The 17,865-nt window shown below is 42.4% G+C and overlaps 1 protein-coding gene across 1 annotated transcript; it reads left to right on the forward strand.

Moving 5' to 3' along the window:
- Positions 1-594: 594 nt before the first annotated feature.
- LOC105248027 (PHD finger protein rhinoceros) lies at positions 595-17,543 on the forward strand. The gene is given in 11 exon segments (XM_011252563.2): positions 595-1,023; positions 2,912-2,961; positions 3,052-3,566; positions 3,656-3,812; positions 4,316-4,468; positions 4,621-4,908; positions 5,107-5,280; positions 5,384-5,553; positions 5,849-5,972; positions 6,050-6,636; positions 6,638-17,543. Coding segments are annotated over 9 exon segments (8,937 nt in total). The 5' UTR covers positions 595-1,023; positions 2,912-2,961; positions 3,052-3,108; the 3' UTR covers positions 13,464-17,543.
- The last annotated feature ends 322 nt before the right edge of the window (positions 17,544-17,865 follow it).

Below are 17,865 nucleotides of genomic sequence, written 5' to 3' on the forward strand. Positions count from 1 at the left end.
GAAAGGAAACATGAACATTAAATATGTTCTGACAAAGTCATGCAAATATATATAAAATAATTGTTTTTAAATAAAAAAATTTATCTATTTTTTGTATGATAAATTACCATTAATATCATCAATTATATAATTCTTAATAAATAATTACAAATTAATTACATATATAAATAATATAATAAATAAAGTAATTTATCATATTTAATATTATAATCTATATATGTATTCTCTCTTTATTATTTTATATTAATCATCATCCGTCGTCATCATCCTCGAAGAACTAACTTTCATTCAAATTAATAAATTATTAAAAAAATATTACGTACTATTTACCGCTGCATTTCTAATTATTGGACGTTTTGTCGGAGAAAAATAAGCTCAACCGGACCCATTAATTGGTTCCTCTCGAAACTCGGAAAAATCCTCTAGGCGATGGCCAATCGACGCGAAGTGAGCGTCCTACACTGGCGCGCCGACAGGTGGCGCGCCGATCGAGCCGTCCAGTCCCCATCGATCGTCCGATCTCGCGGCGACTCCGCGATCCGTTCACGGGCGAGATCGCGAGATCTCGCTGGGTCGGTCACGTGACATCGTACTTCCACAGTTATTTTTTCAGGCATGATGGCGCCAAACGCCAGTATTCACTTTTATGTAAATATAATATTGATTTGGTGCGTACCGCGATCAAGCACGAGCGTTCGCCGTACCGCGGCCGGCCGTCGTAAGTAGCCCCGAGTAGCCGGGGTAACGCGCGGACCCGCCGGCGGAGTGAGTAACGGACTGGCCTGTGCCGCCCGCCTGGAATCGCTAATGAGGACATGTTGGTTAGGCTGCCGTGACAGGGAGAGAGAGAGAGAGAGGACGAGGCCGTTACGCACTTGCAGGCAGCAGCCCGTCGGCGTGAACGCGGCGGCTCGGGAGCGCGCACGGCGATTGCCGGCGGCCCCGCGGCCGGTTTCACGTCCGCTCGCAATCACGTGCCGCCTCGCGCGCGGAAATATATCCGGCTAATAGATCAATAATAAGGTATTTAATAGTCTTCCCCTAGTGTATGCGTGTGCGTATGCGAGAGCGAATGTGTGTGTGTGCGCGCGCGCGCGCGCACAATGGACGTGTGTACGTGCGTGCGTGCGCGGGGGAGACTCGTAGTGTGCGGAGTGCGCGCGACGTTGCTGCCATCTGTATTGTCAATGTTGTCGGGCAGCAGCAGCAGCAGCAGGAGCACCAGCAGCACCAGCAGCAGCAACGTAATGGAGCCGTGAGCATTCTCGTAGATGTACGCAATTGCATCGATTGCCCTTGCCAACCGTGATCCGCCGTGTATACGATGAGATTTAACGCCGCCCGCGGCCCGCTCGATCGTCGACACGTGCAGTGAGTGTGATGAGTGTGCCCTTATTGTCGCGAGGCAGCGATCCGCGGAGAGCGCGGATCGCAGGCGCCCCGTTCTCTCTGCTATAGTCAATGTTTACATGAATCGCGACGTGATCCGATCCGCGGACGGCGCACGGGGATGTTGCCGCGCTGCGTCGCCGTGCGATGCGTAAGATGCGTAAGATGCGATGCGACGCGGTGCCGTGTCGTGTCGTTTCGTGTCGTGCGGTGCATCGAGCTGCGCTGCGTCGCGTCCCCGTTGCCTCCCCGTAGCGGTCAACGTCGCGCCGAGCGTCGCCCCCGCTGAATCGCCGTCGGCCGTCGTCGCCGTCGGCCGTCGCGACGACGCGCGACTCAGCCCCCGCCAAGTGGACCTACGTTTTTTTATAACCTCTTTTCTCTTTCCCCGCAGAGGAACGGTGTGTGCGGGAGGTCGCGCGCGCAGCCAGCCTCCGCGGGACACGCACGGTGTTTATCGACAACCGGGAAGACAACAAACAAGCGATCTGTCATTCCGTTGCGCGTATTTCGATTGACGTAACGGTAGCGCGACGTGATAGCGTCGAATTGAAAAATGCCTCCGTCCTGGCCGGGCTGTCGAGCTGGATGTTGTTGTCCAAGGTGCTGGCTGTGCGCGCAATTGGAAATCTATCTCTTGATCACTCTGGCATCGTTGTAGTGTTATTGACCTTAATTCTCTGTGCGCAGAAATCACATGTAATGCGAATATTTCATCTCTCTTGCTGTTCCCGCTGTATAGCAAACTGCTGACATTTATATGCAAAGTGTCACATACAAGATTCATTCGAATGTCTACTTTTAAAACTGCAATTTAAGCGCTATTTTTTCCACACCACTTATTCTTTCTATTCTATTATCTTTTGTAGTAAATGATTTATAAAATGTATCAGTATTATGTTTTTAATTCTCTCTCGATTGTATTCTTTATGTATTTTATTCCTTGTACTTGGCTTCTGCCACACATTTCTCTTCGTGTGTACTTATTGTCATATTTTCTTTTTCCATTTAATGTTTATATCAATCTCTAATCGCATCTTACAAGGAGCGATAGAAAAAATGAGAGTAATTTATTAATATTTCTACAACAAATTTATAAATATTTTGTTGTAGAAATATTTAATTTATAAATATTTCTATAACAAAGATGTTAATCGTGAGATTTTTTAAATAAAATAAGTCAGACGAGACTAATTAATGAAGTTAATAATTTTTTTAAATCTACTTGAATTTACTTATTCTTATGTTAATTATTGTACATTAAGTGTAAATTATATAAGTGAAACAACATAAATGCAACTAAATAGAACATAAAACTTAAATAGAACTAAATTCTAGATAAAATTATTACATATATTATTACATATTTAAAAAATATTGATGAAATGAATTGCAGTCTCTAATATGATTTTACAAAATGATTTGGTTCGAAAACTTGTCTTCTAGTATCATTTGTGTTATTTGACTAACAAATAAAATTATCTTTTCTTGTATTGACGCATATTCTTTCTTTATGTTTCAGTTCTGAAAAAAATCTGCTTTCCAGATAATAAATATATGGATAACTATGTAGTAAGTCTATTCTCCTGTTTATATATGATACCTTATAAAGTATGTTTTACAGAGAGAAGGAAACTCATATATTTGATTGTATTGTTTCAGGGTGCATACAGTTCACCTGCATGTGCCACGTATCACTAGCTTATTTGGCATAGTAGAATGGCACAACGAGGCAAGAGGCATAGAAACGACAATGATCTGGCGTCTTGTCCGGGCGCTATTAAAAGGCGCAAGTGTAGATTGGGTCCAGCTGCCACTGGTTCATCGGCATTGGCAGCGACCATGGGGCCCTCAGAAGAGGAGGAAACGATGGCGTCATCCAGCCAAGGGGGGGCATCCTGGACCGCCCGATCTGTCAGCGATATCAAGATTCCCAGCATATACAATCGATCATCCGCCGAAGCTCCGGCGGAGTTATTTCGCAAAGATCTGATCAGCGCTATGAAATTACCAGACAGTGAACCGTTAAGTCCAAACGAATATTGGGTTATAACTGATCAATGGAAACAGGAATGGGAAAGAGGTGTTCAAGTACCAGTTAATCCAGATTCTCTTCCCGAACCGACGGTTACTGTTACGCAAACGTCTCCTTTGAAGTTACAAACTGAATTCAAATTGTGAGTGTCTTACACAGTGCATTTGAAATGCTGATTACTAAAAGTGCATTAAAGTGCTATATAACGAAATTGTCTCGTGTTCGTTTCAGGCCTAAAAAGTTCGTACGAATATCTCGTGATGATTATTTTAACTCAGAAGATCATCATTTAAGTACCACTCCAGCAAGAGCAGAGAAAGCTTGTGCTTATGACCTTGATGATACTGATATTGCCTGGTTGGAAGTATTTAATGGCGAACGAGCACAGGTAAAACAACCTATATATATAGTAAATAAAAAATAAACACTTTAAATTAATTTTTTAATTGTGCATAAAGAATTATATTGATATTTTGTGTAAAATATTAAAAAACATATATAATTACAACGAGTTTTTTAACATTGAGAATTTGTATTTATAATTATAACATAATCAAACATATATCATTAAAGAATATATATATTTAATTAAATCAATATAATCTCGTTATAATTATGAAATAAATTTGACAATACTATACATAATTAATATTTAATTTGCCACTGAGAAGATTAAAACAGATAAACAGATTAAATTTGTTTTTGTACTTTTTAGTAACATAAGTAATTTGATAATTAATTTTTCTTTACGATTGTTATTAAGAAATCATTAATATATATAATGGAAATATTTATATATTAATAACTGCATATCTCCTGTGACTTATTGCTTTTTTTCTACACATCTGTATTCATGAATTAATGACTATTTTTATGTTAAAATTATCCTAGGCTGGACAATTGCCGGTTACAGAATCGCAATTAGAACGTGTAATAGAAGAATTAGAAGTGCGATGTTGGGAAAGGATTCAAACAATCGTCAAAAACGAGGAAGGGCTCGGAATTGAATATGATGAAAATGTCATTTGTGATGTATGCAGATCGGTAAGTAATTCTTTCATGATTTTTTTATATGATCAAAATTTGAAATAATTCATCTATTATATATTTTTTACATACATACGTGATACGTTTTAATTTGATTCTAAAGAATTCTAAAGAATTGGATTCTATAACGTGAAATATTTTCATGGCAGCCGGATTCGGAGGAGGGTAATGAGATGGTGTTTTGTGATTGTTGCAACATATGTGTACATCAAGCTTGTTATGGCATTACTTCGATACCCGATGGCTCTTGGTTATGTAGAACTTGTTCGTTAAGTCAAAGACCCGATTGTGTATTATGCCCTAATAAGGGTGGTGCAATGAAGTGTACACGAAGCGGTCAAAAATGGGCTCACGTTTCGTGTGCACTCTGGATTCCCGAAGTTAGCATTGGTTGTGTAGAGAGAATGGAACCAATTACAAAAATATCCAGTATTCCGGTAAATAATAGTTTTCTAAATTGTTTTCTCATAGATTTTCTACTATTCTGTATTTTTGTCAACATCTAAATTTATATAGATCACTATTTTAATTGTAAACAATTGTATTCAATTTTGTTTTTAATAATTTAAATGTGAGTTTATTTTGTTATCATATTCTTAATACAAATTGATTGAGAATATAATAACTAATTGCAGCAAAGTCGATGGGCCCTAATTTGCGTTTTATGCCGTGAACGTGTGGGTGCTTGCATCCAATGCAGTATAAAAACTTGTAAGACGGCGTATCATGTTACATGTGCTTTTAAATATGGACTTGAAATGAAAGCAATTATCGAAGATGAAATGGCGGATGATGGTGTGAAATTAAGGGTAAAAATAATCTTATGTGTTATTTAAATTTATCAAAATTAATAGTTTTGCACGTTTTGACTAGAATTTGACAAGTTAATTTGATAATTTCGTATTTCTTTAGTCATATTGTCAAAAGCACAGTAGAACAAATACAAAAGACAAAGTCGGCGTTGGGGGTAGTATGGGAAGTGGTGGTGGAAAGGGAGGATCAGATTCCGAGGATGGTGAATCTAGACGGCGTAAACGAAAAGATATGACTTCTGAAGAAAAAAATCAAGCACGTGCAGCAAAGTATGTGACATAATGTGGTTTTACAAATTACATTAAAGCTCACAGAATTGATTTCAAAAAATATATTTATAAAATTAAATATATATATTTATTTATTTATTAAATATCGGTACGAAAGTTTTATATTTAAATTACGTGAGAAAACTATTTTTAGATAAATATGTATTTATATTATTTTATATGAAAAATATCTTATATTAATAGATTTATATTTTGTGATTTATGCATCTCTTAAAGAAATTAATCTTTTTTGAAACCATGTTACAAAAAATAAATTATGTGTATCTTCATATAGATTACAAGAAATTGAAGCAGAATTTGATAAACATGTTAGTATAAAGGATATTACCTCCCAGCAATTGGACATAGATCCCGACAGTATTGTATACATTTATAACTATTGGAAACTTAAAAGAAGAGTAAGTTATGAATTATCTATATAAATCTGTGAATGCAAGAATGCATTGACTATGATACGATATGTATTACGTTTTAGGCTGGTCATAATAAACCATTGTTGGCACCTCGTTGTGGCGAGTTATCGAGCGCGGGTGCACGCGCTCAGGGTCAGGCAGCAGATGTAGAGAAAATGCGTACTTTTGTTCAACTGCGGCAAGATTTAGAACGTGTACGTAATCTATGCTACATGGTCGGTCGTCGCGAGAAACTTTGTCGCACTTTCCTGAGACTGCGTGAACAGACCTTCCATAAGCAAGCAATGGTAATGGCCGGACCGCCGCTATCTCCAGCAGCAGCCGTCGCCGTTGTCGAGGCCAATCACGGACCCTCGATATACGATCGTCTCTACTCCCATCCCGATGCTGAGGATCACACGCACGATTTTGAAACGATACTTGCCCGGATTGCGGGTGTCGAATCGCCTCCACCAGCATCGAGCGATGAAAAGAAGATACAACCAGACTTTAATGGCGCATCCAACAAGAAACTTTACTTCAACGGTTCCGCCAGACGCCTATATGGTAGCGATCTGTCGTCGATGAGCAGTAGCGAGACAGATGCGACGAAATCGGAAAGAAAGGCCGGAATTGGCAAATGCACAAACAAATCTAAAAGTTGAAGTCAACGAACGAGTCCGCCAGACGCCTATAATGGTAAGCGATTGCGGACAGTAGGAAAGACGAAAACAAAAAAGGAAAAAAAAAAAAAAAAAAAAAGAAAAAAAAAAAAAAAAAAAAAAATCTTCCGTTACTAGGCGAAAATCAAAGAAGAATACGTCAGATAGGGGATCGCGGGTAAAATTGCGCGACAGCAGCGAAAGCGATAAACTGGATACGGTTAACAAATCGCGTACTTTACAACATATGGAGCTTGGCAGTTCTGGCAGTGAGAGCGATGAATTGTTGCCATTGAGTACCAATGCCGGTTCTCGCCTCGGACCATCCGTTGCTTCCGCTATATATTCAGACACCGATTCGGACTCACAAGAACATCATTCGCACTCGGCTGTACTTATCACGAAAGCTGCAGTGAAGGAATTTTCGGCGGCAGATATATCTAAGAATAATCAGAAAAACTTTGCATCTAAGGATACTTCAAAATCGGAATATCAGGATGAATGTACGAAAAATAAAGAAAACATGAAAAATTCTAAAAAGAAGGAATATATACCATCCGCTCTGATAGTTCCGCAAAGGCAAGCAGCGAAGAAAGCATCGGAAATTATGCAGCGAACGCAGAGCAAGAAGGAAAATACCACGAGCGAGCCCGTAGAGTTTGTAAAATCACCCGGGGAACCTCTGAAACCGAATAAAGAGAAGCCTTCTAGCAAGAAACATCGTGATAACAAAACACCGAAGGATGCTAAGAACAATGACGTTTATGATTTTGACAAGGAGTTTGGCGATGGCACGGAAATCCTCGCTTATGTACCGCAACGGCAGGCCGCAAAGAAAGCTGCGGAGCATATCAAGAGTGGCATGGGCACGAAAACTGCTCAACCAGATCTCGACATTGCGGACACCAAACCAAAGAAAGAATTGCCGGATAATGGTAAGAAGAAGGAAATCATCAAGAAGGAGGAATCGCCCAAGAAAGAGGAATTACCAACGAGAAAGGAAGAGCCATCGAAAGAAAAACGAGGAAAGAAACAGATGCCCGAAAGCAGCAACAGCGAGAGTAGCAGCAGTGAAAGCAGCAGTGGCAGCAGCTCCTCGGAAAGTAGTAGCGATTCCGATGTAGCCAAGAGTCCAGTACAGAAAATGTCGAACATTGCTAAGGAACCAGCTTCCTCTTCGACCACCACCAATGCCACATCTTCTGAAAGCGATACCGGTAATCAAATGAAGAACAAGACTGTGAATAAGCGACAGACGGTGAATAAGGTTGCAGACGAGATAGTCGAATCCGAGAAAAAGACTCTTGCGAGGCGGAAACTCAAGAGGCTGCCCGATAAGAAGCTTAAAACTTCCGACGGGCGGCATGGACCAGAGTTTCAGCCGCCGCTTATTGAGAGAGAAGAATCAAGTAGAGCCACATTACCTAAAGAGTCACAGCAACAACAACTGCAGCAGCAGCAGTCACTTAGTAAGAAAGCCGATCAAAGAGACTCCAAAAAATCATCCTTACAATCACAACAGTCAGTTGAACAAAGTGTGCTCGGTGGTTCTCGAGATAATGATGGGCTACGAAGTGTTTCTGGGGCCAAGTCTACCAAGAAATCGAATCAATCAACCAAACAGATGCAACAACAACAACAACAGCTCACTCTCAGAAACAAAGAAGATGGCAGCGGCGGCGGAGCAACGTCCAGGACGAAGTCGGAGACTCGCAAACGAAAATCAAGTGAGGTTACCGCAAAGGACGACAAGAGTAACAAGGAAACGACACCGCTCAAAAAAATAGAAAAGAAACTAACGGAGAAGACAAACAAGGAAACCGAGAAAGACAACAAACATGATGTTACTAGCAATAAGAATGTTTCCGCAGAACCTCCAAAAATTATTGAGAATACTACTAAGACAGAAGATAAAAAAATCAAGAAAACTAGCAATAGAAATGCGATCAATACGTTAGAGGAGGAAATGAAGCAACGACGAGCGGAACGGGACAGTCCGAAGAAGTCATCGAGGGGATTGGATAAGCTCCTGGAAAAGCGCGAGCATTTAGATAAACTGTCAAGGAATAAACTTGCTACTCAGGAAGAGAAAAATGCATGCAAGGAAAATAAAGACAAGATCACAATGTCCGAGAAATCAGTTAAGAACGAAAACATTAAGAATCATATGAATGAGGAAATCGCAGTACTAGATATCATGAAATTGGAGAAGGAGGATGTAAAGAGAGATGTCGAAATTGCGCCGGAGAAATCTGCAGATAAGAAAAAGAAGGCAGAGCAGAAGCTAGAGAGCGAAACGCAGGCTGCCGTTGAGATGATCACGATCGAAGAGAACACCGCTAAAGAGTCCACCATTGATAACATCTGCGCGAGATCGGTGCTCGACAAATCCGAAACTGCGATACCCGAGAAGGAATGCCAGCAAAAGAGGAGAAAGTCCGTGAATCGTTCTATCTTTTCGCCGCAGCATGGTAGCAAGGATCCTAGCGAGTCAGAGCTGTTCGACTTCGATCAAGACATACTGACTGATGACATAGTGAATGACGATGGTTTTAGCATACCGCGCGATGAGGAACGAGGAGCAGCGCCTCTCTCATTCTCTTTCAATAATGAGCTTTGGTTCAAAGAAGACAAAGAGGATAGTGCACGTGAAACTCTGCATCTAGTAGAAAAATTACGTTTGGAACTATCGAAGAAATCGAATTCTAGTCAGTTCGAATTGGAATCCGTTCCGGCGGAAGAGGAACTTCCGAAGAAAGAAGAACCGCCTTTTCATTCGGTTGAGAAGCCAGCGACCGAGGAGCAGCAGCCACTGCTTCAAGAAAAAGTGGTGGATGTATTAGAACAACAATCGGTGGAACAACAGCCGCAACCAATTGTGCAGCCGGTTGAGATGAAGAATGATAGCGGGCCAGAACCCGTGCAAGTGTCCGAGGATCTTACGTGCAAAAATCATACTATTGAAGACAAAAGAAAGCCCTGCTATTCGAGTAATAGCAATAATGAGCAACATTACATGTACGGAAATGAGGAGCGCGAGACGGCCAAAGTGACAGTGGTGGAACGTGCAAAACTGGATAGGGCTGAGGCGGATGAGAGATGGGTACCGCCGAGCATGGACAATTTTAATCCAAACGATGTACATTTGAATACGCTAATCGACAACCAGAATCACCGTTACGCCGCCGCGGCCGCCGTCGCGCATCAATTCCCGAACGACATCAGTGCCGTAATGCCGGATCCCACGGCGAATCCCGACGCTCTAGTCGCGCATCTGCAACTCAATATGAACATGCAGGATCAGTATCTGCAGTTGCAGCAGACACACCCGATGGAACGGGTGCAGCAGCACCTCGAGGCACAGCATACCGTAGCACAAGAACAGTCGCGCGTGCAATCTCTCGCGATGATGGATCAGCAGCAGGTAGCGGCGACTGGTGCAGGAATATCGGCGCAGATTGTTGACGAGATTACACCCATGGAGATGGTGAACCGCCACTTGATCAGTCTGCCCAACTCGGAGGACTGCGATCAGAGCAGCGAGATGGATCGCGTGCTAGACAAGGAGGATGTCTCGTCGGACATCAGGCAGGACTACGCCCAGAGTGGTTCGCCCTACAACGAGCTGAATGGTCGTCCAGACACGCGATGGGCCGAAAGCCAAGTGTTGCCTTCGCGTAGATCTACGTCGTCCTCCATTACATCCGCGTCCTCCGCAGAGGAACACGCGGCCATACCACCTTACAAAAATGTACCTCCGATACCACCATATCCACCATGCACGATAGACGCGACGCCTTACCATTCGTACTCGGAGACCAGTTCTTATGCTGCTGGAGCGGTGTCGCTGTTCCCGCCGCAGTCGTGCGCCGCACAATTGCCGTATCCGTCGCCATTCCCACCACCTTTTGGCGCACCTTTCCCGACTCCGCCATCTCTGTTACCACACGTACCGAAGCCGCTCGAGGAATCGCTCAATATGGCATCACCGTGCACCGCAGCGTTCACCTCGTCGTCGCATAACATGGCGCTTACCGCAGCTATGGTATCGCCAACGAAGGTGACTACGCCGCCGCCGTCGGTGCCGGCGCCTCCACCGCCACCATCATCGGTATCGCAACAGCAATCGCAGCAGCAGCAACCGCCATCGACGCAGCCGCCATCCTCGGAAACACCGGGCCATACACCGTCTTTGCTGCCGCAGCAAGTTAACTCGCCTACCGTACCGACGACCTTCCTCAATGCCATCGTTGAAACGCAGGTCAACAGCGAAAATTCTGTCGTGGAGAATATAACGGAGGTACTTGGTCCGGACAACAAGAGTACGTCATCCGGAAAGAAATCGCCATCAAAACCAACGAGAACGTCCGCCAGGGTGACGTCGTTGCAGGGCAAATCACCTGGTAAATCGCCGCGTCAGGAAACCACTAGAACCGCACCGACTGCTCGCGGTCGCGGTAGGGGTGCTAAGGGATCTCAACACTCGAATTACCGCGGTCGCGGTCGCGGCCGGGGACGGGGACGCGGCCGAAATAATCAGAATGCGTCGATCGCGATGATGCCACCAATGTCAAACGCGTTGCACAACGACGACTCGATACAGAACAAGCTTGTAGGCACTGTATACGACTTTGATTCGGATGATGACTCTGCGAACGAGACCAATATCGCGGATCTACGAACAATGCGCGAACGAAAAAGATCCACCGACGTGAACGAAAAGACGCGGATCAACGAGCCACTCGGAGGCATGGCAAACGATGGCGGTATTCAGTCCCACTTGTCTAGTCCTACGTTGCACACCGCAAAGAAATACGTCGATGACAAGAAGCTCTCGTCACCGGCGGCGCATCACGATCATCAAGCTATTCTGGCCAAGTCCGAATCGAGCGTTAGCCATCAAGCATTCGTCGACAATACGGTTATGCCATTGTTACCGGGTCCAGTGGATATGCGTACGTATAACTCGACGGTGGACCAACCGAGCTCGTCGGTTCACGGTCAGTCATACGGCAATCATTTACTGGGCACCTTCGCTGCGAGCGTATCCGCAGAATCGAACTTGCCGGACATAGACGATCTGGAGAACGAACTATTGCACGGCAACTGTTGCGTATTAAAGAAGCTCGCTGGCAAGCAGCAGCAACTCGCGAGCGGAGTCTTCGAAGATCCATGCTCTAAACCAGTCTTTGCTGATCCGTCAGTGATGGATCCATCATCCGCAGCTAATTTTGACACTAACAAAGTTTCCCTGACCGACTCTAGGAACCAGTTGAAGGTGAAGATCAAAGGCCCATTCCTCGACGCGAACTACGTGCCGGCATCGTCGGTACCGCCATTGGCTCAGCAAGCACCGGTGATAATCCCACCGGCCGCCACCAGTGCGTCTGTCGCTTCAGGAACATCGAATCTACGTCGCATGCGTAAGAAGGAGCTATTGCGCCAGTATTGCTCGCAGGACATGAACATGGATGATCCAGTGTGCGGTAGCGTTGCTTCCGCGCCTATAGTTCAGCCCATTAATCGAACAGTCATTACCATTCCTAAGGCTGTGGCGTCCATGACAAGTATACCGACTCGTGACGACTATAAAGCGGTCGTCGACGCGAACATGGAGAAGAAACGGCGGAAAGAACGTAGCGTCGGTGGCGGTAGTGGCAGCAGTGGCTTCGACGTAGTAGCTGGCGAGGATGAGAGCAGCTCCGACAGAAGACGCCTCGTGGTAGGTACCGTCAGTGATCGGCGAAGAGGTAGACAGACCAGGCCCACCGCGACCAGCGCCGGTCCGCCCAAGTTGAAGATCAAGATTGGCAATAGCATAATCGGTGGTCAGGATGTAGGCAACATGCAGGACGATCGTAGCAGGATAAGACCGCCGAAGAAACGACTCAGCAGCATCCCGAGCACACCTAGCATGGAGGAGCTCCGCCGGGAGAGTATGAAGTTCCGCAAGATGATCATGGCGGGCTTCGACAACGACGAGAAGACGAAAAGCAAGCGCGACAAGAACGGCAAGCGCAAGAAGCGGCAGTCTAAAAAGGAGGCACGAGTGCAAATTCTGGAGGACGGTCCGGCACCGCCCAAGATCATCATTCGATGGCGCACGGTGGCGGGCGCAAACTCGACGGTGACGACGAACAACAACGCCCCGAATGACGCGCCAGCCATCGGCGACGAGGACGACAATCAGCAGCAGGCATCATCGGACAAGGACAGCCGGGTGGGTCCACCGCCGCCTGAGCCGACCCACAAGGACGAAGTGGGGATCTACCCGATAGGGGAGAGCGGCGTCGACGAGAAGCAGCCTACGGACCCGAACACCGGCGTCGCTGCCCTCGGGAACGTCCGTTCGGCCAAGTTAACGCCGATCCGATTAAAACTTACGCGCTGCCAGAAGGGCTACGAACTCAAGGATCCGGTGCGAGTAGCGAGCAGCGCGAGTGCGGACGACGATGGTGGTGGTGGTAATAGTAGTAGCAGTAGTAGCAGCAGCAGCAGCAGCAGTAGTAATAGTAGTACTAGTGCGACGACAACGACGGTGACGTTGGTGAACTCGGTGGCGCCGTTGCCGATCGGCGGCGTCGAGCAGGAGGAAGACGAAGAGACGGCGACGACGGCGTCGACGATGGAACGATTGTCGGCCGCCGACGTCGTCATCCCCGTTGCTGCCGCCGCCGCTGAGACGAGGTCCGAGCAAGAGGAGCAGCGGACTCTGTCGTGCACGGAAAAGCAATCTTCCAAAGAGGATATTCCATTGCTGCCCCAGTCCGCGAATCACAGCTCATCGCCGGGCCGTCCGCCCGCACCGCTCCCGCAAGGATGCCAAGTTAGGTGATAATTAATGATAATTGTATAATACAGTAATTTAGTGGTTCTTTCTTAGACGAATCTATATATTGCACGGGTGTGCGTATTACGCATTTATACGTACGGCACCTCGCTGGGTTGGAGACCCTCTGTCGTGCCTATGTGTGCGTAAGGTACACTCGTCTATGCATACGCAACACATACACGTACACATACGACAGATGTATATTGTTCAATGTTGAGACAGAGACTCGCTAGGGAAAAAACGTTGTAAGAGTGTAATATAAATTATTGATTATTGTAAATGATCTGAGGGTGAAGTGAAATTTCACAAAGTGCCCAAAATTTACGGTAAATATTACAAAAAAGAAAAAAAAACACAGGCATTTCTCCGGATGTATCAGCGACCCGCGCTAAGGTGTACCTTCGTTGCGTAGTCGAATCCACATAAAACTCTCGCTTAAGTTTATATCTGATTCTTTCCCTCTAATAATGTGGATCGAGTAAAATTTTAATTTTATAAATATTTTTGACGCAATTATATATAATATATAATATATAAAGAGCAAAGAACAGTCATGTGACACTTAATTATTTGTTTCTTTTTTTTTTCAAATATTAAAAATTCTCTTTTAAAGAAATCCTGGAATCCTGAATGTCCTTGCAAATTTTGATTGATTGATCGTATAACTTGTCATGCATAATTTACACCTATTATTTATTTAGTTAAAACTGTTAATATTTAAACTTTATCATGAACTTTTTCTTTGTTAGAGAAATAATTTCCTTTGACGAAATACAATTCCTTCCAATCGTTGATCGACGTGCAATGCTCAAAGATTTTTCTCATGCTCGTCGGTGCGACCTCAGATCAATATGATGACTACTTGTCATTGATTAGATACTTTAAAAATCTCAACGATCGGTAAAACGTATTGATTTCTGACATCCTGAAAAGAATGAGGCTCGTGTTTGAGAGCAACAATCGACACCTTAATGAGGGTATTGTGCCAGCGACATAAAATTATCTTGTACAAACAAACATATTTCTTAAATCACCGCCTAGGTCGTGATTTTTCAATGCTAACTATAATAAATTTTAATAAATCCACAACACACTATAAAATATACAATATTTCAATCGATCTTATATCGATTAACGTGTGGCAAGGAGAGCATATATCAGCCAGACGTGAGATCAAAAGAGAAAAGGGAGATACGCATTTTTCTTTTTTTTCCTTTTTAATTTTCAGAAAACGATTTTTTAACACACGAGCATACCCGTTTGCGTTTGGTTCGCGCCCGAAAAGAAAAGGAGGGAAAGAAAGAAAGAGAGAAATACGATGTATCATTGCTCTCGAAAATATCGCGCTCATGTGTCCTTTGTTTTCTTTCTTCCTTTTTGTGTTTTCGCCTCACAGTGTGCAATTTACGCATACGATCGCAAAGTTAGACGCGAAGATATTTTTTTATTATATTTTTTTACGCATTATATTATGTACGCGCTTCTAGCGCAATTTGTTACATAGTTTTTTTTTATAGGACACGATGCGTCATTTATTAATCGTCACCGATTATCTATTTTATCCCTTTTCACGTTGTAGCTCTGTTGCATGTATATTTATTTATGACGATCAAATGTAAGACGCTATTTATTCACCATGCATTCTTCTTCGAAAGTTCCACAAGAACGATTTTTAGACGATTTTTCATCAGTTCATCTTCTCTGTGTTTATTATTATTCTAATATTTATGTATATATACGCTATTATACCATGATTATTAATTACTTATTTTTTTGTATTTATAAGTCTCGTATCGTTTTAATCTCACCACGTATAGATAATGAGAGTTATGCGTATAAAATACTCATGGTTGATGAAGCGGCGTGCCATGTTTTGTACCGATATTAAAAAAGAAAAAAAAGGAAAAAGAAATACGATCGAATTTTACGGATGTAAGAAGAGAAAAGGGAGAGATTTCCTTTCTGATACGCGTCGCATGCACATTCGACGAATCACGAGATAAAGATGTAAGAAAATATTTCGTTCATTTTGTTTTGTGCGAGGCCGAGGAGCGACGCATCTCATTATCATTCTCACCCTTTGAGAGAGAGAAGACTCCTGACAGGATTCGCGCGCGCGTGTGTGCTTTTTCCCCCTACTTTTTAAGTACCAGCAACTTTGAATAATTCTATTAATTTTATATTATGTTAAGTGCAAATACTTTTAAGAGAGGGAGCGAAATATATTTAAAGATGAAAAGTTCTTTCGACGGGGATAAAGTATCATTTCTGTTATACTGTAGAAGCACGTCTTTTTCAGATAAATTATTGCTCAAATGTAACATTTGAAAAATTATAATAACATATCGAGTTTTACTTTACATAGATACCCACACACATACACATACACGAACACGTTGGAAATACGAATAAAAATAATTAAAATCTTTTAACACTTTATAAAGGTATATCAGAGATGCTGGTGTCTCTTTGTTATTGTATTTATTTATTTTTCTATGTGTTCTTTGTTATTGTATTTTAAGTTGATGGTACGTGAAAGTGTCAAGGGAAGAGATTGAAATTGATAAACAATCAGGATGACATGATTGATCGAGGAAGATTAGCGGCGGCTGAATTTTAGGTCGATTGCGTGCAATGAAGGCATGTATCCTGTAAAACGCAAAACTAAGATTGTTTATCTTTTCACCTATCCGCTTTTGTGTGCATTGAAGGGAGATTTTATCAATTGCTGATTCATGCGAAATGTGCAATTATTACGGCGTCCGTAGGAGAGAAGGTCCTTCGTCCCGGTCCTCGCACATTATCGATTGTGAAGTGAAAAACCCTGGCAAACTGTATGTCAGCAATCTTTTTGAATAACAAGAAGAGAATAATTTTATTTCGATAAAATGAAATAAAAACGTGAAAACATGGATATTAAAATAAGAATCGAAAGTACAGATGGTAGAAATGTGTGGATAATGATCTCAAATTTTTCAAATATTTTTCTCGGGCAGAAGAGAATAATTTCTTATTGTTTTTCACTCCACAATTGTAACGCGACGCGCAGGATAAGAAGCTGTATATACTCGTATATTGAATAAGATACAGGAATCTGTAATTGGTATGAAGCTTATATAACGGCTGTGTTACCGTACGGATTTTATCTTCCAAATGGTTTTAAGTTACTTTTTTTTGGACGAACATATTAAAAGATAATAAAAAAAAAAAAGAAAAAAGATATAGTGCAAGATTGCGCCGAAAGACTTTCGATACCTCTTCCAACGAAGATCGTTTCTCAGAGAAGAATGTCGCAGCGCGGTTCACTTGCGATCGATGAACTTTTGGAGGTACACTAACAAAAATTTTAAATAATTAAAAATAAATTAAAAATAATAGAAATACACAAAAGAAAGAAATTGTATTTTACCAGAAAGAAAAATTCATCTTGCAATATTTCTAACGTTTGTCATTCTCTCGATCTTTTTCTCATGCGCGTAAGCAAAAATCACAGATATACCGAAGAAAGTTTGTCGATTTAAGGGATTAACGAGCTGGCGAATCTCCTTATAATCAGACATTAAGTATCTTCCATGTATTTTGCACACATATACACATATATGCAAAACGACACATGCAAATAGACAGGACACACATACACATGTTTACACACAAATGCACACGTTGGACTAGGAAGGTAAAATAGTTTTTTGCCGCAATCTCTCTCTTGTGTCTCGTAAAGGGAGTAAAAGAGAGCGAGAATGAGAAAAACGAGAGAGTGCGTCGTATATGTGTGAGAGCGAAAGAAAGAGAGGAAGCGAGGAGGAGGCGTAGCTTGGCGATACCGTTTCGTCCCAATTCTTTATTGTCATAACTCGTTATTTTCTTGTTATTCTGCGCAAGAAAAATCAAATCAAATGAAATATTGTTTAACGTGTCGGCGATTTTACGGACTCGCCGCCGCTCTTAAAATTCTCATCGATCGCGCAAACGGAACTTTTCCGTGCGGTTCCTCGGAGCGTATTGCAACTCGATCATTGATCAATTACGAACGGAAGATTGATTAATGAATCGACACACATGCCGAACCGGTTAAACGTTTCGCGAACGAAAGAATTTTATATACCTTCAGACTTTGCATACATCGCAATGTACATTTTTTCAGTGATAAGCAGAGTTTTAAGAGCCTATATTGTACAGAAATAAAGAATAAATATTTGGTTAATTTTTAATCGTTTCTTACATGCATGCACACATATATATATATATGTATACGTATACATACATATATATATGGAAATAACGATAAGGCTAATAACAAATAACGAGGAATTTAATATTATATATATATATATAAAATATAAATATATATATATATAAATATATAAATATGAACATATATATACATATATATATATATATAAAT

This window comes from Camponotus floridanus, unplaced genomic scaffold, assembly GCF_003227725.1.
Source record: "Camponotus floridanus strain SB8 unplaced genomic scaffold, Cflo_v7.5 scaffold39, whole genome shotgun sequence".
In the NCBI taxonomy this organism is placed as follows: Eukaryota; Metazoa; Arthropoda; class Insecta; order Hymenoptera; family Formicidae; genus Camponotus; species Camponotus floridanus.